This window comes from Scyliorhinus canicula, chromosome 14 (assembly GCF_902713615.1).
Source record: "Scyliorhinus canicula chromosome 14, sScyCan1.1, whole genome shotgun sequence".
In the NCBI taxonomy this organism is placed as follows: domain Eukaryota; kingdom Metazoa; phylum Chordata; class Chondrichthyes; order Carcharhiniformes; family Scyliorhinidae; genus Scyliorhinus; species Scyliorhinus canicula.
In genome coordinates this window covers 60,531,025-60,555,058 of record NC_052159.1, presented here as the reverse complement: position 1 = coordinate 60,555,058, position 24,034 = coordinate 60,531,025, and the positions used below count along the sequence as shown (strand labels likewise).

Sequence of the window (24,034 nt, the reverse complement as noted above, 5' to 3'; positions counted from 1 at the left end):
ACCTGACGGGCTACACCACCCAAATGCTGGGCAACCAAGTCAGGAGAGACAACTTCCCAACACCCCAGAGATCAACAGGTCGCTCCGACCGAAACCCAACGTGGGGGGAACAGCCAAGAGGGGTCATCACGAAACGACATTGATACCAGACCAAGGCGAGCAGCTGGGAAGGACACAATATCCGGGTCTATCAGGACATCGGGGCGGACTTAGCAAAATGCAGGGCCGAATGTAACTAGGCAAAATTGCCCCTGTACAAGAACGGGGTAAAATTCGGAATGCTGTTTCCAGCCAGGCTCTGGGTCAGGTTCCAGAATAAGGAACATTCCTTCAGCACCCCGGCGGAGGCAGCCGGGTTTGTTCAGACAAACGGCCTAGACAAAGGACAGGCGAGGCAGCGATGAAGGCGGAACAGAGGAGGAAAGAGAGAGAGAAAAAAATCTAATGGACACATGATATGTTTGTGGGGGACTGTACTGACTTGCTTTGATCAGAAAGACCGGGTCACAGGGAAGGGCGAGGGCAGCGGAACATAGGTGAGGGTGAGGCTAGGGAAAGAGGGAGCAGACAGACAGAGGGCAGAAGATAGGGGTAAGACCAGCCCCAGGAGGTGAGCCACTAGCTAGTAGGGATAGCTAGCGCAGGATGAAAGACAGCAAGGGGGCCCGCAGCACATCTCCTGGCACAGAGCGAGTGTCTGACTGGGGAGGGGGTGGGGGACACGGGGACAGGGACGGGGAACACTAAGGGGGAGACAGCGAGGGGGTAACACAGAGGGGGGAACGGTAAGGGAGTGGGGAGGAAGGAACACAAAGGGAACTTGTAGGGAAGAAAAGGTTGATTTCCAGATTGGCTTCAGCAGATAAGATGTAAGTTGAGGGAACAAGTTGGCACCATAAGCAGCCACTTTGGAGGGTCTCTAAACAAAGGGGAACCTCGGCGTGCAGGGGCGCACCCACATGGCATACACACAGTTGGCGGCCATGTTGGGTGCTCTCTGGGCAAAGGGAAATCCCTGAGTGTAGGGGCCCGACCTCATGGCGAGAACGGTGACCGTGGCCATTTTGGACGGCCCCCAGGCAAAGAAAAACCCGGGAGTGCAGGGACTCATCCAGCAGGTAAGTATAGTTGATCCCGCAGGAAGTGGGGGGAGAAAAATCCCCCACCAGGATTATCACCTGGAATGTCAGTGGACTCAACAGCCCAGTGAAAAGATCTAGAGTTTTCACCCATTTAAGAAGTTTGAAAGCTGATAAAGTCTTCTTGCAAGAGACACATCTGAGGGAGAAGGACCGACTGCAGGTAAGGAAGGGCTGGGTGGGGCATATCACTCATGTTGCGGGATGGGGGCTAGGGGAATATCAATATTGATTAGTAAGAGGATGATGTTCACGACGACAAGGATGGTTATGGACCAAAGGGGGACAGCACGTCATGGTCAGCAGTGTCATGGAAGGGGCAGCAGTAGTTCTGGTAAACATGTATGTTCCCAACTGGGTTGACACAGATTTCATAAAAATGATCATGGCGGAAATCCCTGACATCGGCACACACCGACTGATCATGGGGGGGGGGGGACTTCAACTGCATACAGGACCCAATGACAGACCGACCAAAGACAGGCATGGCTAGAGAACTGGGATTTTTCATGCAGCAGACGGGGGAAGTGAACCCATGGCGGTTCCTACACTCCGGTGAGAAGGAATTTTTCTTTGTTTCACCGATGCGCACGTATACACATGCATTGACTTCTTTGCAGTGGGGAAATTGGTGCTTCCAGATATAGTTAGAGCGGAATACAGCGCGATAATCATCACCGACCATGCTCCACATTACATGGATGTGAGATTGGAGACGGGCCGTGCCCAACGCCCCACTTGGAGGTTGGACACGGACCTTTTGGCTGATAAAGTCTTCTGGATAAGGTCTTCTGCCAGGAAATATCACAGGCCATAGGTGAGTACATTACTAACAACTGGACTGGGGAAGTCTCACCTTCCATGTTCAGGGATGCACTGAAGGTGGTGATTAGGAGAGAGATTATAGCCTACAAGCCATGTAAAGTTAGGGAAGAGAGGGCGGCTAGGCAGCAACTGACTGACTCCATCCTGGAAGTAGACAGAAAATACTTTGAGGTCACAGCCGTAGAACTGCTGGTGGAGAGGACTTTAACCTGCTATCCACCAGGAAGGCAGAGCACCAACTTCGCCAGACAGGGGGGGGGGCCTTATGCGAACATGGAGAGAAGGCTAGCCACCTGCTGGCTCACCAGCTGAGAAAGCAGGCAGCCACAAGGGAAATAGCACAGGTGAAAGATAGCAGAGCTGGACTGGTAGTCAAACCAAAAAAGGCCAGCCAAGCATTTGAGGCTTTCCATGGAGGACTGAGGGGGACCCGGGGATGAAACGGTTCTTCGATGGACTGGACATGCCAGTCATGGGGAATGATAGGCGAAGGGAGCTGGAAGCACCAACAGGGCTGGGAGAGATCATGGAGAGTATCAACTCTATGCAGGCGGGGAAGGCGCCAGGACCCGATGGGTTCCCAGCAGACTTCTATAAAACATTCACACCAACCGTGACCCCACCATGGGAATTCTTGCGGATTCGCTAGCGAGGGGCGCCCTGCCTCCTATGCTAATACTGGCTACGATATCGCTGATACCCAAAAAAGACTAACTGTGAACATTAGGCAGCTGCTTAATGGAAAAATGACCATATCGGGGAGAGAATACCAGAGGTGATTGTCTCCCTGGGGGCCGAAAAGTCCTTCAACAGTCGAATGGAAATATCCCTTCGAGGTACTGGAGTGGTATGGGCTAGGGACAGAGTTCACCTCGTGGGTGAAACTCCTGTAGAACGCCCCCAAGGCAAGCGATCGGACCAACATCACCAGCTCTGAATACTTCCAGCTGCACAGAGGCACCAGGCAGGGATGCCCACTGTTCCCACTCCTGTTTGCCCTGGCAATCGAACCCCTGGCGATCGATCTGCGAGATGTGAAAGACTGGAAGGGTATCCAAAGAGGAGGCAGAAAGCACAGTCTCATTCTATGCGGATGGCCTGCTCCTCTACATGTCGGACCTACAGAAAGTAATCATTAAGCTCCTGGAGGAGTTTGGGGCCTTCCCTGTGAACCCGAATGGGGGAGGGACAGAACTGGAGGGTCTATCATTCAAACTAACCCAAAGTAAATTCCGCTATCTGGGGATCCAGTTAGCCCACGACTGCACACGGATCCATGAATAGGTCCTGACCAGTCTGGTAGAGGAAGTTAAAAAGGACCTACAGATATGGGATGCACTCCCGCGTTCCTTGGCAGGGAGGGGGCAGACGATCAAGATGAACGTACTGTTGAGGTTCCTCCATACCGATCTTCATCCCCAAGGCCTTTTTCCAAGGGATAGACGAAATAATCATAGCATTTGTGTGTGTATGCGTGGAGAGGGGGGGAGAACCCAAGAATCTCCAAGTCTACACTGCAAAGGAGGAAAAACATGGATAGCCTGGCCCTCCCAAACTTGCAATGATACCACTGGGCAGCTACAGCCGAGAGGGTCAGGGGATGGATATGAGAACCGAACACGGAATGGGTAATGCTGGAGGAGTCCTCCTGCAAGGGAACGACTCTCCGAGCCCTCTCCACGGCAGCGCTCCTATTTCCCCCTGGAAAAGCGCATATCCTGCCCAGTGGGGCAGCCATATTGAGGACATGGAACCAAATGAGGCAACATTTTGGTTTAACCAAGATATCCTCCATGGCCTCCATCTGCAGCAACCACAAATTCCTGCCAGCCATGCTAGACGCCACCATTAAAAAGTGGAGTCAGGAAAGGGGGGGGGGGGGGGGGCTAGCAGTCAGGGACTTTTAAATGGGACAGACTCATGACCCTAGACGAACTAACGGAAGAACTGGAGCTACCAAAAGGACAGGAGCTCCAGCACCTACAGATCAAACACTTTCTCCGCAAGGAGACGATGAGGTACCTTACCCAAGAGACACTTTACTGGAGGAACTACTAAATATGGACAGCAAGGAGAGGGGGAACTGTGGGGACAACTTCGTACGACTGCTGGAAAGGGAAAGGACACTATTAGACGGAGCTAGGCAGAAATGGGAGGGCGTACACAGGACAGAAGTAGGTTGGGGACACTGGAGCAAAGCACTATAGAGCCAAGTCCACCTCTCCCTGCACAAGGCTAAGCCTCATGCAGTTTAAAGTGTTGCACAGAGCTCACCTAACCAGAACCCGAATGAACAGGTTCTTCCCGGAGGTGGAGGATAAATGTGAACGGTGCCAGGGAGACCCGGTCAACCATGTCCACATGTTCTGGGCCTGCCCCAGACTTGTCAGGTTCTGGACAGCCTTCTTCGAGGTGATATCCAAGGTTGTGGGGGTGAGGGTCAAGCCCAAGAGTGGCAGTCTTCAGGATTTCAGACCAGCCAGAACTACATATGGAGAAGAGGGCCAACGTCCAGGCTTTTGTTTCCTTAAAAGCATGCCGGAGAATTCTGCTCGGCTGGCAATTAGCAGCACCACTTACAGCTACAGACTGGCTGCCAGACCCGTCAGACGTTCTCCACTTGGAGAAGATCAAGTACATCATCCGAGGTTCGGATGAGGGCTTCCACAAAGCGTGGGGGTTATTCATCAGCCTGTTCGAAGTCAATAGTGATTAGGAAGAAAGGGCGGAAGGGGAGACCGATGAGGGCCGACAAAAGTACACAAAGCAGAGTGGAGTGGGGGGGGGAGGGGGAAGACAAGGAAGGAACCCAGGGGAGTAGCAGAGAGAGACATGGGAACAAACTGCCCCCCCCAAACGAAACGTGAACAGGAACCGCATAAGAGCGAAATACAGCAATACGACACCAGGGCGAAAGGGGGTGCCAGGAAGGAGCCTGCCTACCAACAGGGGAGGAGAGGGCCGGCAGAGAGGTGGGTGTAAAATTGCACATAAAAAACATCATACCTTGTAAATATTGTGTGCTTTATATATTAAACTGTTATACTGTTGAAATTGGAAAATGCCAAGAAAAATATTTTTTTTAAAAAGAAATTCACCAGAGTGGTGAGCCTGTGGAATTTGCTACCACAGGATGTAGTTGAGGCCAAAGCATTGTGGGCAAGATTCTCCGCACTCCCGACGGTGCGGAGAATAGCGTGGCTCGTAAAATGTTACGGCCACGCTGTTCCGACGCCCTCCCGCTATTCTCCCCCCCCCCCCACGCCCGACTCCCGATACGAATCGCTGCCGCCGTTTTTTTACGGCCGGCAGCGATTCTCAGCTGATCGATGGGCCGAGTTCCCAGCCCTTTACGGCTGTTTTTACTAACGGCAAACACACCTGGTCTGGCCGTTCGTAAAAACGGCCGTAAACTCTCGATTTTTAAAACCATGGCACCGATTGGCACGGCAGTACCACGGCCGTGCCAAGGGTGCCATGGGCCCGCGATCAGTGCCCACCGATCGCGGGCAGCGGGCCCGATGCCCGCGCACTCTTTGTCCCTCCGCCGCCCCACTGTATCACTTCGCGGGGCGGCTGAGGGGCATCCCGGCCCGCGCATGCGCGGGTTTCACGCAAATGCGCGATGACGTCATATGACGCGTCAGCCGGCGCTAACTCTGGCAAGCGGGCATAACGAAATTCGTTAAGCCCGCGATGCCGGAGTTTACGGCGTCGGCATGCTAGCCCCAACCGGGGACCAGAATCGGTTCCCGGTCGGGAAGGGGGGGGGGGGGGCTGGCGTCAAACCCGCCCGGATTTGACGCCAGCCTTACGATTTCTCCCCATATAGGAGAATCGCGCCCTGTATGTTTTCAAGAAGGGCAAAAAGGATCAAATGATACTGGGGGAAAGCAGGAACAGGTTACTGAATTGGAGGATCATAATGAATGGCAGTGCAGACTCGAAGGGCCGAACGGCTTCCTCCTACTTCTATTTTCCATGTTTGTAACATGTGCCTTCTGCACTATTGCATGTTAATGTGTCTAGGTACCAGGTGAAATTTGCTGGGAGACGTTCCTTTTGGATCCGCAGCCTGAGATGAGAGGTAGCGCCTTATCACAACCAGGCCAGGGGCAGGAGGGGGAAGTCAGCTGTCTGATTTCAGCTGCTTGAAGGTGAGCGCCTGAGTGTCGCTGTCCGATTGCTGAGGCCGTGCGGGTGGAGGTGTAGCCCTGTCCTCCAGCGGCAGGGGGCGCTCTTGACGTGGGCGGGGCCTGAGGTGGAGCTGGAGGCGCGGCGCGGCGCTCTCCTCCAGGGGCGGTGTTGCCGGAGCGGCCGCCGCCACTGTGTGGGTGAAGGAGCGGCGCTGGCGTTGGCGGTTGCCGGGAGATCACATGAAGGAGCCTGATATGGATCTGTTGTTGTGGAGCTAAGTTTAGAGCCGGGCAGGATGCGGAGGAAGGGGGGATGGACCGAATGGCGATCACAAAATACTGACGGGGTAAAACACAGAGGGGAAAAATGAAGGCAGCCAAATTAATATTAGAAACCGACAGCCCGCTCGGGCAGCGGCTCGTTGCTAAGTGAACTTTGTTGTGGTAATTTTGCTGCTGCACGGTTTGTGTCCCCTCGCAGCCCCCTCCCCCTCGGTGAAACCTCGCGAGAGGCTGCCAGGGATTCGCAAAGTTGAACATGGCGTCCAATCTGTTAAAGGTAAGCGGGGCCCCGGCTGGGCTCGGGCGCTCGGAACCCCGGCAACCACCCCTGCCCACATCTCCCAGCCTCTCAGCCGCCGCAGCTTCCAGGGTCACTCGCCTCCTTCGGAAGTGTTTGATCAGCTGCGGTGGTTGGCGTGGAGGTTGAGTGAGATGCGGCAACTCTCTGAGTGTCCGCTTGTCCCTCTCTCCTCTCGCACGCACGACGCGGGCCTGGGGCTCGGGTGGTGAACGGCCCGGCGAGTGAGGAGGGGGGAAGAGGGAATCCAAAGGAGAACGGTCGCCTTTTACATGCGCGCTTCTTCCGATGTCCCCTCGGTCTTCGCAGCAAGCCGACAGCCCTACGTGTTTGAAGTGACGATCTTACCTTATGGTGTGTGAGAGGATTTTACAACAACAGAGACTTCTGGTTGTGAGCGTACAATGCAGTCTGTTTCACGAAATTTAACTCTGTTCAAGTTTGGGTTTAGGTTAGGTGTTGGATGATATTTTGTTGCAAAAACTAAATCTGGAGCGTTGCCACCTACCTGTAAGTGGAACTGTCTGATTTGTATCACAGATGCCTGAATCACACTTCTTAAGGCAATGATGCAGAGGAAGGTGAATGTTAAAAGCTCATTTGTTAGTTTCCTACATATAGTACATGATGGCCAAACGTAACTTTATTAGGCCAATGTAGTGTTTCTTAAAATATACTACTAAACTGGCAATCAGCATCTGTGGAGAAAGACATTCTATGTTTCAGGTACATGTTCTTCATTGGAACTGAAAAATAAGGACATGTTGATGGGATCTAGAAATAAGGCTGAAGGAGACATGTTATGGATTGCAAATAGTGTTAGTGGAATAATATATTTTGAATAGATCCCTTCTTAGGAGTTCTAGGATTTTATTTGAACTGAGCTTTATACTTCCAGATGTTTTTGTTTTATAACAATATCATTCATGTGGTAATAATGCAGTGAAAGACTGCAACTTTTAAACACCGAGCTATTACCATCTAAATACTGAAGTTTCTATTAAGGATTCAGTCTGTTTCCCAATGTGAACTGAGAATGCAAACTGGGTTCTCACTCATTCTTTAAAAGTATATGGTGGAGCAGAATGTTTTACAATGTAAATGTACCGTGATCATTCATACGCATGAAGTAGATTTGATTTTATTTCCAATTAAACTTTAATGTACATTTGTGTATTTATTAAGTGATACTTTACATAATATTCAATTGTTCCACCATACAAATCTGTATCCAACAATACTTTATACTAATGTTAAAAAGCACTAAATGTTCTCTTCTGGCAATGTTCCCATTAGCAGAAAGGTCAAGAACCAGAAAATATAGATTTAAAGTGATTGGCAAAAGAACCAAAAGTGACATAAGGAAAAAACCTTTTGTCTAGTGTGAGTTACAATCTGGAGTGAACTGCCTGAATGTGTGTTGAAGGAGATACAAATGTGACTTTCAAAGGGGAATTAGATAAACATCTGAAAGGAACAGTATTTACAAAGCAACAGAGAAAGGGCTGGGGAATGGGGCGAGCTAAATTGCTGCTGAAGGGCCAAATGTCATCCTCCTCTATGTGTAACCATTCTATGATTCTTCTATACAGTCCAAGCTTTGGTGTGAAACTGTACTGTTTGATGTTTCCTCACAGTTGATGTGAACATAGTGTACAACGTTTAAGTTGTGCTTGGTGATGGCTTGTCAAAATTAACTGCATTTGCATACTAAGAGATAATTTGGACAATTTACAATAGGTCTATTTGGGCATAAGTAACCACCTTGAGGAAAATGGGAGAAATGGAGTTTTCAAAAAAGTTTATCGATTGTTATTAATTGTTACCTTTTTGTTTTCTAAACAAGTGGGGAAATTGGGTAAAACAATGTTGAGTTCTTAACAGTTTTTATTTAGTTTGGTTGAACCAAAATCATACTTCTTGTTACCTCAAAATATTTGAACATCAGTTCAGGATTGAGCAGTTACTTTGTTAATAAAAGTCTAGTTTAGTTGAACTCAAACTTAATGCATTAAAATACTTCTATCTGTTCTTTAAATAGTAAAAGAAAAAGCCGCTTTCTACTCATTAATGCATCTAAAAAAATCTTTGTTCATAAGTTAATATGTTATAAAACATAAATTTTTAGCTGAGATGTCTCAGTGCTGCCGATATATGGAATAAATGGGCGGCACGGTAGCACAGTGGTTGACACTGTTGCTTCACAGCACCAGGCACCTGGGATCGATTCCTGCCTTGGGTCACTGTCTGTGCAGAGACTGCACGTTCTCCCCATGTCTGCGTGTTTTTCCTCCGGGTGCTCCGGTTTCTCCTACTAGTCCCGAAAGACGTGCTTGTTAGGTGGATTGGACATTCTGAATTTTCCCTCTGTGTATCTGAACATGTGCCGTAGTGTGGTGACTAGAGGATTTTTACAGGAATTTTGTTGCAGTATTGATGCAAGTCTACTTATGATATTAATAAAGATTATTATTAATATGAAAATGCAAGTGTCAAAGTGTGCGTATTTTTAAGAATAGGCAAATGTAAGTAAAAGGAGGCATAGAATCATAGATTAACAGTGCAGACGGAGACCATTCGGCCGATCAAGTCTGCACCGACCTTCCAAAAGAGCACCTACCTAGGCCCAATCCCCCGCCCATCTCCGTAACCCCACCTAACCGTTGGACACTTCGGGGCAATTTAGCATGGCCAAACCACCTAACCTGCATATCTTTGGACTCTTGAGAGGAAACTAGAGCACCCGGAGGAAACCCACACAGACACGGGGAGAATGTGCAAACTCCACACAGCCAAGCAAGGTTGGAGTCCAACCTGGGTCCTTGGCAGCAGTGCTAACCACTGTGCCACAGTGCTGCCCCTGGATTCATTGTATATTGAAGGAATTGTTTGAGAAACAGGGCGAATCTTTGCTGTTGTGTTATAACACTAACGGAGCATCATGATTTTGTTCCATTTTACAAGGGCCTCCAGACCGAAAATATAAGATTAAAATCACCTACCTACCTGCTTCTCAAGTGCAAGCTTCATTGTATATAACTGGTATCACTGCTGTATCTGTGTTTATCTGTAGGAGTGTAACGTAAATCCTTTAATGTAAATAACCGAAACCTGTTTTAAAAAAAATAAATTTAGAGTACCCAATTACTTCTTTTCCAATTAAGGGGCAATTTAACATGGCTAATCCACCTAACCTGCACATTTTTGGGTTTTAGGGGTGAAACCCGAGTAGACACGGGTGGAGGAGGGAATATGCAAACTCCACATGGACAGTGACCCAGGGCCAGAATTCAAACCCGGACCTCAGAGCCGTATGCAGCAATGCTAACCAATGTGCCACGTGCCGCCCCAAATCTGGTTTATGAGCACCAGCAGTGCCTTATGAAGGCAAGGACTGGTGGGGTAGTGATTATTTTACTTGTTGGTAATCTAGAGGCTTGGATTAATAATCCAGAGAATTCCAATTTCATTCTGGTAGTTCTTGGATTCTAAATCAGAAGTAAGATGCCGGTATCAGTAAAGGTGACCATGAAACCATCGGATTGTGAAGAATCCGATTCTTGTGAAGAAAATGTTGTTCTTGCCCTGTGTGACTCTTGATTGCCCTCAATTGCTTTATACCACTTTTATATATCCAATGATGGGCAATGATTACCAGCCTTTTCAATGCCCATGTCCTGAGAATTAATTAAAAGAAAACAAAAATCTGATGTAGCTATCAGCAATGAAAGTTTTTGCTTTCTGAAAAGGACATTCTCTATTTTCTCCTCATAGTTGGGCTTTTTTAGAATGAGCCTAGTATTTGACAGTGAGAACTCAACAGCAGAATTGGCTAAAATCACAGCTATGACCAGTGCATAGCACTTTCCTACATATTTTCATAAGTTTTTTTTATTGACAGCAGTCACCGACTGTTCTCATGGAACAACTAGTTATCCATGGGATTTTGTTGACGGAGATGATTAATGAAACCAATCTCATCATAATTTGACATTGAAACATCCTCAGATATGTGTAAATGCTAATAGTTTACTATGTACTTTAGAAAATGTTATCAAACAATTGCTAAAAGGTGGTATTTAAAGTCTCTTATTGGGTAAATCTGATTTGCAATTCCTTTTACACCTGCATGTTAAAAGTAATTGGTGGTAAAAGTTGACAATGAAATAGATTAGCACAAAATAAATTTTTTTAGGGAGAACTGAACAAGCCAAATCTTTTATTTCTGTTCTCATTTTCACCTTATTTTCCTCTCTGCAGAATTTGTTTAACTGTCTCTTTTAACCCATTTCTGTAGTTTGCTTCACTGAAATTTAGAAAATATTTCCAAAAGTGTGAGAGAACTCCTGTTTTTACATCTCTGCCTGTCGTCAAGTTGTTGATAGATCAATTTCTTCTTGATCCACATATTTGGGTGCTTGCAGAGTTGGTGCATAGCAGTGTGCAAATGCAATACTTTTCCCTGACTGCATTTGCAGTCTGTGATGTGACAACCCAACCTTGAATATCAAGTATTTAAATTCATTTTTAGAATAGCGGAGAATAACATTGGTAAGACCATCATTTATTGCCCATCTGTAATTGGCCTGAGAAGATGGTGGAGAAGTGGCTTCAAGCACTACTTCCAGAGATGATAATCTGAGAGCTTGGTCACTTTTATCATTTTTGAAAATGTTTTAAAAATTGAGTTCAAATTTTCATTATGGTGGGATTGGAACTAAGTCTGGGGTACATCCCTACATTGTACCCTTGATTCTTCCAATGTAGAATGCACACTTTGAGCTCGAGGATCAACTTTTCAGCTGCTTTCCTTGTTAGCTTTCCATCTCCAAATTCTCTTTCCACCTAGACTTGCTGTAGCCTAGGGTGCATGATAGGATCTTTTTAAAAAAACACTTTTTCTACTGTTGGATCCATCAGTTCAACATCATCCTCTGGTGCAGTATTCTCATTTCTGCCATTTATAAAAACTGAAAAATATTACTCAGTATTTGACATGCCTTCATCTTAAGCATAGACTCCAGAGGCAGGGACTCCTTCTCCCATCCCACAGTGAATCTGTTTTCCAACCTTTTTATTGCAATTTACTTGGTTGTAAAAGCCCATTTTTGCATCTCAATTATCTGTGAATCTTTACATTCCTTTTTAGTCTTTCTAATCTTTTTCCACTTCCTACTAAAATTCCCATATTTGTTTTTTTATATCTATCTTAAATATATATATTATATGTAAAGCCTGACTTTACAATAAATTTCCTTCTTAACTTTATTTACTTTAAACCTCTGTTTATCCATGGAACTTATATTTTGATGCGCCGTCTTTCACTCTAAAAAGCCAGTGCCCTATCTTATATTTCAGCTTTTATATTGTAGATTTTTTTCAGCCCAAATAATTTGGGCTCAATCACTTTCCATCTCACTACACATTGTTGGTACTCCAGGATATATCTTTGAATCCTCGCTATGCTTTTCTAATACTTTGTGATTACTATTTTCCAATTCGTCAGAAGAAGCCATGGATGGATTTGGCATTATCCATTTTGACCTCATTCATTATCTTTAATCTGATATATTTTGGGATTGTTAATCATATCAACCAGTGTTGATGTCCTGTTTCTGCATATCTCCGAATGTACCTCTGATTTATCTCACCTGTTTGGTAGTCTATAACTCCCATTAAGATGTGTGCCATTTCCCCCTCTCATTTGCAATTCCTGTCTCATTGCAATCTCTTAGATCACCTTACATTTTGGGCTGTGATGGAGTCCTTTACTAATCCTGCCACTTCACCTTTATTATTCCCCCTCCATTTCTCATAGGGACTTGAACTACGGTCCCCAAAAATGTACATTATACTGGATCTATTCAAGGCTTTGTACAGTTGCACCATCTTCTCATTTTTGTATATCAGTCTTGAGAGGAAGGACAACATTTCACTAGACTTTTACCTTTTGTAAATGTCCATGGCCTTTTAGTCATTTGTGTACAATAATAATAACCTTTTGTTGTCACAAGTATGAAGTTACTGTGCACATTCCGGTGCCTGTTCGGGTAAGCTGGTACGGGACTTGAACCTGCGCTGCTGGCCTTGTTCTGCATCACAAACCAGCCTTTTTTTTGTGGGTACCTAAATCCATTTCTTCCACAACCATGACCCTGCGATTCCTATCGTTTGTCATTTCAATTCTCTGTCTTACACCCATGCTGATCTTTCTGCACTTTACCTGCTACTGTGTTCCAATGAAGCTCAATGCAAGTTCAAGGAGCAGCACCTCCTCTTTCAACTTAGCACTCTTGAGTTCAACAGTTTTAGATCATAGCCTCTTGCCACCATTTTCTTTTCTTTTGCATTCCATTCAGATGTTTGCATTCTTTTTATTCATACCTCACCTGAACATCATTATGGATCTCATTATGGCAGTTTGTTTATCTCTTAAAATCTCTTGCCTTCTTTCTTTTGGATTCTTTTATCTAAATTGGTTCAGGTCTCCCCACTGTTTTATTTAACCCCACCATAAAGATATTGTAAGTCAGTTGTTCCAGAAATCTCTGTGTCCAATAATCTAAACGTTTCTCTTCAACACCAGCTTTACAGTAACATGTTGACTTCCTCTCCTTCACTTTTCCAGCATGTGACATATGGATTGTAATCTCCAGATTGCTTCTTGCTGTTTTTGTTTGATGGGCATCCACCTTTTTGCATTATCCATGTATCTTGAATTGTTTCATGCTGTCTCTTGGGTGACCATATTCTGGTGAGTATCCATAAACTCATCCTCTGCAGCATTGGACCAATTGTTGCTAAAGCACAAAGATCATCTGCTCCCAATACTCCGTTTTCCAATATTTAGTGCAAATATGCTGTCCCTGGATACAATCTACCACATTCTCCGTGTATGTTGTACTCAATGTCCTTCACAAGGCTTCCCGGCACTGCTGTCACTTTACAAAATGTAGTCAGTGTGGCCTAAATGACAAGTGGGATTCCACACCCGTGGGAACTTCGCTAACATCACACAAATATTAATTTAAAAAAATAAATCTTGTCTATTGATGCTGAATTTCCACTGAGGTTAAACTCTTCTTTCTCACCTCCTGTAACCCCAGATTGAACTTTCAGTATTTTGCTTTGATTTATACTGTTTTGGTAGGTTTTTATTCCTCTGAAAAGATGATCAGACTATATGTAATCTGTAGTCAAATAATTAACTAACCTATTCAGGCCTCAAACCAGCAAATTTAAACAACTACATTTTAGCTGTTCAGTAATAGAACTAAGTTTAAATAAATGTAACACTCCAAATACAGTAAATGTATGAACAGTAGACTTAATATTGGAACTTGCAAATAGTCTCAACCTAACTAATCTCCATTGCTTTCTTGCATGGCACACAGCAATCCTCTCCCAATGGTTGGGTTATATAGGATACCACAATGGTCCAGAATTTGCGATGTAGAGTATGGTGGAGCTATCAGCGCCAGTCACAATTCGTGGAAATCTGTCAAACTTCAGCAGTCCACCCATGGATGGTTAAACATGGAAATCTGAAAGTTGCATTTAGTGCACTCTGTTTCTTCATAGGGCGTGCTGTCATCACCTTTACTGATGGACCTCTCATTCAAAGTTATTGAAAGTACTGCAATAGCATGAACTTTCCATACCTGCTCGCTAGTTCCACACTAAAATGGCTGCGAGGGTGACACGGTGGCACAGTGATTAGCAGTGATTATTTAAAGGGACAATAGTGATCCCTCATCTAAGAAATTAGCATTTTGGAATTGAGGTTTTGAATAGATAACTGACTATACATCTTGCGTTAATAACTTAAATCTAGTTTCTGATAAATTGGATTTCAAGACATGCTGTCTCCTTTTTAAATCAACAATGTGAATTATTTAAATAGTAAGTTTTAGAGTAGTGCGTTTCAGTTCACTGTCCTGTTTTTAAAAATAAATTTAGAGTACCAATTCATTTTTTCCAATTAAGGGGCAATTTGGCGTGTTCAATCCACCTACCCTGCACATCTTTGGGTTGTGGGGGTGAAACCCATCCAAACTCGGGGAGAATGCAAACTCCACACGGACAGTGACCCAGAGCCAGGATCGAACCCGGGACCTCGGTGCCATGAGACTGCAGTGCTACCACTGCGCCACCGTGCTGCCCTCCCCATCCTGTTTTTGACTAGATAATTTTGGCGAATTCTCAAGTGGAGGTCAAATCCTTCTTTATCTCACAAAGCAAAATTAGGTAGTCCATTTTAGGATGGGCAGTTACAAAAACAATCGTAGTACAACCTGATGACTTGCTACTGTAGACCTCACTTCGAATTACTGTGCTTTGACGGAGCAGTAATAGTTTTGATGCAGAAGATTATTTTTGTTATGAAAAAGCATTGTTTTGTTAATTGTTCTCTGATTTTAAAATGCAATTTTAACCGTGTAATTCACAAAGTTAGTTTGGAAGATATTAGTAATGGTTTATATTGAAATTTAATTTTTTTCCACCCATTGCTCTGAGAAATAAGTTGCACAATATAACCTAAGATGGGATATGTAGAATACAAGTTTGACCGTGCCATTCTCAACTCATTGAATTTATATATTAGCTGCACAAAGTTAGAGGGGAAGAAACAAACAGAGTAAGACTACAAGTACATTATATGGTTAAAAAGTAGTTTATCCAGCCTTGAACAGGTTGGCTGAATTATCAACCAGCGACTGTACATTCGGGAGACCTGAAAGAAAATTTTAAAGATGCCTTAATCTCAATTTAGTTCAGACATGGGGAGAATGTGCAAACTCCACGTGGACAGTGAACCAGGCCGGGATTGAACCCAGGTCCTTGGCGCCATGAGGCAGCAGTGCTAAAGTAATGTGAAGTTGAGGTTAAAATTAGACCAGCCATGATCTCATTGAATGGCGGAGCAGGCCTGAGGGGCTGAGAAGCCTACTCCTGCTCCTAATTTTTATGTTAGTAATTTCATCTCTCCATCTTCTTCACATACTTCATAACTCTCCTGAAAACCTACCTCCGTGATTTAACGTTCATCGATCTCTCCTAAGCTTTCTTTCTTTGGATAAGAACCTGAACTCGCAACCTTCTGACTTAGAGGCAAGAATGTTCCCACCAGACCAAGCTGGCACTTGACAACTCTTTTATGTCAATTAACACTATAACTATTTTCATCTTTAAAGCAAAAAAAGTTGCAAGGTGCTTTAGAGTGATATGAAGGAAACTAATGCTAATCCAAAGAAAGAAAGCTTCGGAGGAATCAATGAAACTTCGATCAAGGAGCAGGAGTAGGCTTCTCAGCCCATTGGGCCTGCTCCACCATTCAACGAGATCATGGCTTGTCTAATTTTAACATCAATTTCATATTACTTTAGCACTGCTGCCTCATTGCGCCAAGGACCTCAATCCCGGCCTGGATCACTGTCCATGTGGAGTTTGCGCATTCTCCCCATGTCTGGGTGGATCTCACCCCCATAACCCAAAGATGTGCAGGGTAGGTAGATTGGCTATGCTAAATTGGGAAAAAAAATAACTGGGCACTTTAAATTTTTAAAAAACTTTGCATTCCTACTGACCTCTGATACCTTTCACTCCCCTGCTAATCGAGAATCTATTTACTTCTGCTTTAAAGATGTTCAAAATGCTGCCTCAGCCACCTTTTGAGGAAGAAAATCACAGTCCCTCATTCGTCTGAGTGAAAAGGGAATCCTCATCTCTGTCTTAAATGGGAAACCCCTTATTTTAAAAAAGTGGTCCACCCCTTATTTTAAAAAAGTGGTCCTTAGATCTAAATTATCTCACAAGAGGAAACATCCTTTCCACATCCATCCTATCAAGTAGGAATTCCAGAGAATGGGACTGGATTGGCTGAAGGCAGGGCATCAGTGATGGAAAGAAAGTGGGATACACAGCAGGTTAGATTTGGAGGAACTGAGTTGGTGGGAGAGGCCTAAGGGCTGAAGGAATTTAGAGATGGGGCAAGGCATTGGAGGATTATGAATTTGAAAACAAAATTGAATCACTGGTGTCCGGTGAGCCAGTAAGGACAGAGGCAATACACTAGAATAAAATTTACTGAAGGTCTTTGACATATAGTAGACAAAAAATCCAAGATGTTTTGTAATGCTACGGAAGTTGAAGTAGATAATGTTAGTCTTTATTTCCTCCCCATCACTTTAGATTGGAAGCTGTGTTCAGGATACCAGAATTGAAGTGTCTAGTTCAGCCTGATAAGTACCCATGGAGGGAAATGGAGTTGGTCATTAGCTGTGAACCAGGCTTGAGGGGCTGAATGGCTTACCCCTGCTCCTGTGGAGTTTGTCATAGGAGTTGGAGTGACTTTGGATAAATAAAGTTTAAGATCTGTAGACTGTAACATGTATTTATATTCAGATATATTTTAGTACCTCTAGCATTGTGAATTCACTAAAATATCAATGTGTCAACATTGATACAAGTTGGTAGACGGATTAATGCCTTAAGAATTAATTAATTCCAGTCCCTATCATGTTGATTTCTTTCAGAATAAAGGCTCCCTCCAGTTTGAGGACAAATGGGACCTTATGCGGCCCATTGTTCTAAAGCTGTTACGGCAGGAATCTGTGACAAAGCAGCAATGGTTTGACTTATTTTCGTAAGTATCGGAATTACTTGAAAAATTGAATTAATATTATAAAAATATTGGGACAGATAAATCTTCAGTGGGCTGCACTTCTGGCTGCCTCAACAGTCCATCTATAATCCCAGCCAATTTCCTGAGTAAGAATCATTTAAACATTTTGAGTGGGCAGATTGTTTCTGTGATTGGTGAGTAGAATGCAAATAGGATTTCAGTGCAATTGTTGCAGCAGGTCCTCTATAACAGCTGTTGTAATGAGGCCTGCTGTCTCTGAGGCAGATGCAAAAAAAGCCTTAGACTACAAATTAAAATTTTGAGAGGCCAGGAAAAATAATCAGACTACAAATTTAAATTTTGAGAGGCCAGGAAAAATAATTAATTGTTACAGTTGTTTACACTCTGGCATTTCAACTTTTAGATTCAAAAATCTTCTTCCAGGCCATAGCAATTTGTGGATCAGCAGCTTTCCTCACACCCAACATTGCTCTGGTGCAAATATTAGAAAAGAAACCATGTGATATTTCATCAATACGCTGACTCTATGTGTAGATTTTTCTGATGCCCACCATTACTTCTGACCGCAAGCGGGCGGCATGGTAACATAGTGGTTAGCACAGTTGCTTCACAGCTCTAGGGTCCCAGGTTTGATTCGCGACTTGGGTCACTGTCTGCGGAGTCTGCACATTCTTCTTTTTCATAGAATTTACAGTGCAGAAGGAGGCCATTTGGCCCATCGAGTCTGTACAGGCTCTTGGAAAGAGCACCCTACCCAAGCCCACACCCCCACCCTATCCCCATAACCCAGTAACCCCACCCAACACTAAGGGAAATTTTGGACACCAAGGACAATTTAGCATGGCCAATCCACCTAACCTGCACATCTTTGGACTGAGGGAGGAAACCGGAGCACCCGGAGGAAACCCACGCGCACACGGGGAGAATGTGCACACTCCGCACAGACAGTGACCCAAGCCGGGAATCAAACCTGGGACCATGGAGCTGTGAAGCAATTGTGCTAGCCACTATGCTACTGTGCTGCCCGTTCTTGTGTCTGCGTGGGTTTCCTCCTACAGTCCAAAGGTGTGCAGTTAGGTGGATTGGCCATGCTAAATTGCCCTTGGTGTCTAAAACGGTTCGGTGGGGTTACTGGGTTACAGGGATAGGATGGAGGCATGGGCTTAAGTAGGGTGATCTTTCCAAGAGCCAGTGCAGACTCGATGGGCCAAATGGACTCCTTCTGCACTATAAATTCTATCTAATTCTATCTATCAATCCTAAAAGTGATGGGAAAACTGTTGGGAACCTATTTCTGATTTTCATCTCCTGCCTCCTCCAACCCTACCAAAACAAGTGTGGAAAATCAGCCCTGTTGTTTTGATGGGTGGTTTTCCATTGTCTACTTCAAAGAAAGATCATATATCCATAGCCTTCAGCAAAGAATTCCGGCAGACCTTCTAATAAAAGTACAAATGAAACATAAGATTGTGGAACTAATTGAAGTTTGAGTCGTGACTCTTAATACAACCTTGCAGTTCAGATACTGACAAACCTCAGTGCTTTGTTCTTGTGGCATGGCATCCTCCGAATTCCTGAAACTTGTAATAACCTAACTGCTTGCAGTCGAAAATTAATTTAGAAAATTAAGTTAATATACTGCTCCCATTTGGAAACAATAATGATTTGATTTTTTTGTGTTCAAACTGTGTTCTAATCTGTCTGAATTTGATTAGGTTCAGATTATTTGTATTTTTAGATCATTCTTTACAAAAATTGGTTTAGTTCACAGCAATTTTTATTTTCTTATTTAGAGCAATAGTATCTTTTAAAATCAAAAAATAAACATAAGTCCCATGCACATTAATCAAATCACTTCAAGGTCTGTTATGCTTTACTTTTATTGAAGCTAATGCCCCTTGTGTTCCGAATTCTACATTGTAAATGCTGTTGTTTTGTCATAGAGATGTTCATGCTGTCTGTCTGTGGGATGATAAGGGCCCAGCAAAAATTCATCAGGCTCTCAAAGAAGACATTCTAGATTTTATCAAACAAGCTCAAGCTGTAAGTCTGATTTTATTTTTATAAAGTATTTGTGTATTGAATATTTTGTTAATTATTCTGAATAGACCACATAGTGGTCACAGGGCAGTACATATCAAGCAGAATGTGAATGTTGGCAATTTGGTGCAGAGGGGCAAGGAGGTGCTGCATTTTGCCTCCAATACTATAGTGAATTGTGCTGTAGGCAAATATTTAATACATCAATAACTAAGCACTGATCTTAGTGTAAGTTAAAAGACTAAGAAGCATAAACTCGATTGACTACATCGACTACTTAATTAAAGAACTAAAACAGGGTCATACAAGGATGGCAATGTGGATGGTGTGCCACAACAATAGTGTGTTGAAGGTTGTGGAGCGCATTGTAATCCCAGATAACTGCATCTACAACGTGTCTGCATCGCGAGGAACATGGAAGCTTCAGTCTATGTGCAAACATTGTGTGGTATTAGGAAAGGGAGAATGATCTGGACACAGGCAGTAGTCATGCCTCTTGGATTAGGAAGTAGTACAGGTCTGGTTTGTGGTCAGGGACAGGAGGGTGTGACTGGGAGTTGGGCGATGCTTGAGGAGCCTTGGCCTTTGCTGTTATCCAACAGGTATCGGGTTGTGGATGTCTGTGCGGACGATGGCAAATTCTGCAGGATATATGAGCAAATTGATTATGTCACGGTGGTACAAGCGGTGCAATTTAAGTGGGATGGCTGAAAAGGAATTTGATAGTGCTAGGAAATGGCATAGTCAATGAATGATCTTTGCAGTAGCATTTAGGAGAATTGAAGGTTATATTGCTTGTCTGATGCCAAAGTCAAAGACATTTTCCTTCAGCGAGAGAAGAATCTGGAGTTGGAGAGCGAGAATCCAGTTATCATGGTCCACAGAGGGAAGAATTACATCAGTCGAATGAGGTTCTGCTGAGGGACCCAGGGAGGGGTTGGTGTGGGGGTTTCTGAAGAGTCGGGGTCCCAATTCTAAAAGCAGAACTTCAGAGGTAATAATCTCTTGATTATGCTTTGCATTTGGACCCAACCAGGGAGGTTGCAAGGAGGACCTTGACATTTGGACAACCCAAGGTTTCCATAAATTCTGCCCAGGCTTGCATCCTGGGGAAGGACTTTCCAGTTTCGCTGAACATGAGTTGACAATCAAGGCATAAACCATTGTCTCGAGGCAGATGGCTGCCCGACTACTTGAGCCATACGCAAATTGGAATAGAGTGAAACAGATTGTAAAGTTGGATGGGTGGATCAGAGTGGTGTGGGAGTCTAGGGATTTGATTCATGTGGCACTGGCACCAGGTCTGGGGATATATTCTCTTTTGACAGGCTCTAGTAAAACTGGGCTGAGACCAATGTTCTGGTGAGTTGTATAACTCGGGCAGAGGAAAGGACTTTAAACCAAAAAAGGACGTTGGAGAATTGAAAAGTGAGGACATTTATAAATTTAAAGGGAAGTCGAGACCACGGTGCAGCATTTTGGGTCAGGAAAGTATCAAGAAGACAAAATGTTTCATCGTACTAAGGTATCCGTGAACAAGATCAAATCAGGGAAAATAATTTAAAAAGTTAAAATTAAAAGTGCTTTATTTGAAGATAGTTGAATTAACAGCACAGATAAAGATAAATGGGATTGATCTAATCACCATTACAGAAACTTGGTTGGATGTTGACCAGACATTGGGGTTAAACATTCTAGGGTACTGGAGTTTTCAAGAAGACCAACAAAATGGAAAAGGAGCCCGGTATTCTTAATGGTAAAAGATGACAAAACAACAATAATGAACAAGGACGTGGTTTGGGAGGGGAGGAAGTAAAATCAGTGTGGGTGGAGATGGCAATAAAATGGGTCAAAAAGAATGTTCACTCAGCCCCACCGGTGCACAGTAATTGGGAATTTTCCATGCAGGATATGTGCCTCAATGTTAAAGGGACCACGCAACGCCACAAGGTAACTGTGCACCGCAAGCAGACGTTAGAGGGAAATGTTGAAGGGAGTAGTTATATCGACCCTCTAACAATGCTTATATTCCATAAAGGAATAACACTAAGAAACATCAAGGAAAGACATCCGTAGCTAGCTAAAGATGTTAAGGATAGTGTTAGGTTAAAAGAAGCTTCTAATATTACCTAAAGTAGTAGGCTTGAATATTGGGAGATTTTCAACTACCGGCAAAGGATGGCCAGCAGCTGATAAAAAGGCACCAGATAGATATGGGATAAAAACAGCCAGAACTATAAACTTCCATCGGGCAGGAGATACAGAAGTCTGAGAACACGAACGAACAGACTCAAAAACAGCTTCTTCCCCACTGTCACCAGATTCCTAAATGACCCTCTTATTGACTGACCTCATTAACACTACACCCTTGTATGCTTCATCCGATGCCAATGCTTATGTAGTTACATTGTATATCTCGTGTTGCCCTATTATGTATTTTTTTTAATTCTCTTTTCTTCCCATGTACTTAATGATCTGTTGAGCTGCTCGCAGAAAAATACCTTTCACTGTACCTCGGTACACGTGACAATAAACAAATCCAATCCAATCCAAAAAGAGATTTGTAAGAGTTTCTACAAGTATGTAAAAAGAGAGCAGAGCAAGTAGACATGAGAAAAGAGACAGGAGAAATTATAAAGGGCAATATTTTATGTCTCTTCAAAATATGACCGTTAAGTGAGTGGGCTAAAACTTAACAGAGGGAATATAATGTCCAAAGTGTGAAGCTTTGCACTTTGGTGGGAAGAATAAAGGAGCTGAATATTATTTAAATGAATAAAGACTAACGAAAGCTGCAGTACAGAGGGATTTGGGAATCCTCGTGCATAAATCACAAAAATCTAGCATGCAAGTTCAGCAGGTAATAGGGAAGGTAAATGGAATGTTGGCCTTTATTTTAAAGGGAATGGAGTATAAAAATAGGAAAGTCTTGTTAAAACTATACAAGGCACTAGTTAGACCACACCTGGAATACTGTGAACAGTTTTGACCCCCTTATCTAAGGAAAGATATGCTGACACTGGAAACAGTCCAGAGAAGGTTCACTAGATTGTTCCCGGGTAGGGAAGGATTTTCTTATGAAGAGAGATTGAGTAGGTTGGACCGGTTCTCATTGGAGTTCAGAAGAATTGAGAGACAGCCTTATTGAGACATATAGGATTCTCAGGGGGGCTTGACAGGATAGATGCTGAGAGATTGTTTCCTTTTGTCGGAGAGTCGAGGACCAGAGGGCGTAATCTCAGAGTAAGGGGTCGTCCATTTAAAACATGAGGAATTTCTTCTGAGGGTAGTGAATCTGTGGAATTCACTTACTGCAGAGGGCTGTCTAGCCGGGTCTTTAAGTATGTTCAAGGCTGAGATGGGCAGATTTTTAATCAGGAAGGGAATCAAGATTTAAGGGTATAAGGTGGGAAAGTAGAGTTGAGGATTATTTTATCAGATCAGTCAAGACCTCATTGAATGGTGGAGCAGATCGATGGGGTGAATGGCCTACTTCTCCTCCTACGTTTTATACGATAGTGATGGAACTAATTGGGAATCAAGGATCTAATGAGAGTGAGGAAATTAAATTATACTTAATAAACAAAATGTAGTGGAAAAATGGGACTGAAAGCTGCCAAATCTCCTGAACCTAATGGTCATCAGGTTCTAAGAGGTAGCTGCAGAGATAATGAATGTACTCGGTGTAAACCTCCAAAATTCCCTGGATTCTGGAATGGTCCTAGTTGTTTGAACATATTCAGACAAGGAGGGAGAGAGAAACTAAGAACTATAGGCTGATTAACCTCCCATCAAGCTTTGAGGAAAATACTGGAATCTATAATCAAGGAAGTGTAAAACGGCACTTCAAAAATCATAGATTAAGTAGAGTCAGTATGGTTTTATGAAAGAGGATTCATGTTTGACAAATCTGTTAGAATTTTTTTAAGGATGTAGGCTCGATAAAGGTAAAGCAGTGAATTTTCGAAAAAAATTCGAAAAGGTGCCACATAAAAGGCTGTTGGACAAAATGGGATTGGAGGTAATTTGCTAGCATGGATAGAAGATTGATTACAAGACAAAAGAGAGAAGGACCATCATTGAATGGTGTCCTTTTGTGCTCCTAACTGAATGGCATGTTGAGCCTGTTCTAGTTCTTTCCAAAAGCAGTTTATTTAGTACAACTCCCCTGCCGCTTCCCTGTAGGCCTGCAAAGTTTTTCCCTTCAGGTGCTTCTTTATCAAAGCTGAGATGGATTTGCACTCGCCCTCGTTTCATGCACTGTATTTCAGAGCGTAACCATTCTTTGAGTGAAGAAGTTATTCCACCTTTTGTTCTTTTGCCAATCGCAAATTATGTTGCCCAGTCCTCAGCCCTTTTTATCTACTTTGTCTTAATCGTTCATAATTTTGGATACCCCTATCAAATTTCTTCTGAACTTTCCCCAAGGAAAAAAGCACAGTTTCTTCAATCTATCCATATACCTGGGGCTGGTTTAGCTCACTGGGCTAAATCACTGGCTTTTAAAGCAGGCCAGCAGCACGGTTCTATTCCCGTACCAGCCTCCCCGGACAGGCGCCGGAATGTGGCGACTAGGGGCTTTTCACAGTAACTTCATTGAAGCCTACTCGTGACAATAAGCAACTTTCATTTCATTTCTTTCATACCTTAAGTAGCTGACGTGCCTCAA

General features: G+C 43.8%; 1 protein-coding gene across 7 annotated transcripts in view; it reads left to right on the top strand.

The window, feature by feature from the left end:
* Nucleotides 1-6,304: 6,304 nt before the first annotated feature.
* The window catches only part of LOC119977856 (cullin-5), a 121,916-nt gene continuing 104,186 nt past the window's right edge, over nucleotides 6,305-24,034 (top strand). For 2 of the 7 annotated variants that reach the window (XM_038819109.1, XM_038819112.1), the window contains exons 1-3: nucleotides 6,307-6,447; nucleotides 17,216-17,325; nucleotides 19,269-19,368. In XM_038819109.1, coding sequence (XP_038675037.1) covers nucleotides 6,397-6,447; nucleotides 17,216-17,325; nucleotides 19,269-19,368 — 261 coding nt within the window. In that variant the 5' untranslated portion in view covers nucleotides 6,307-6,396. Of the gene's footprint in view, nucleotides 6,660-6,747; nucleotides 7,035-17,215; nucleotides 17,326-19,268; nucleotides 19,369-24,034 lie in introns of those variants that run through there. The other 5 variants (XM_038819108.1, XM_038819113.1, XM_038819110.1 and 2 more) reach the window with 5 other exon arrangements.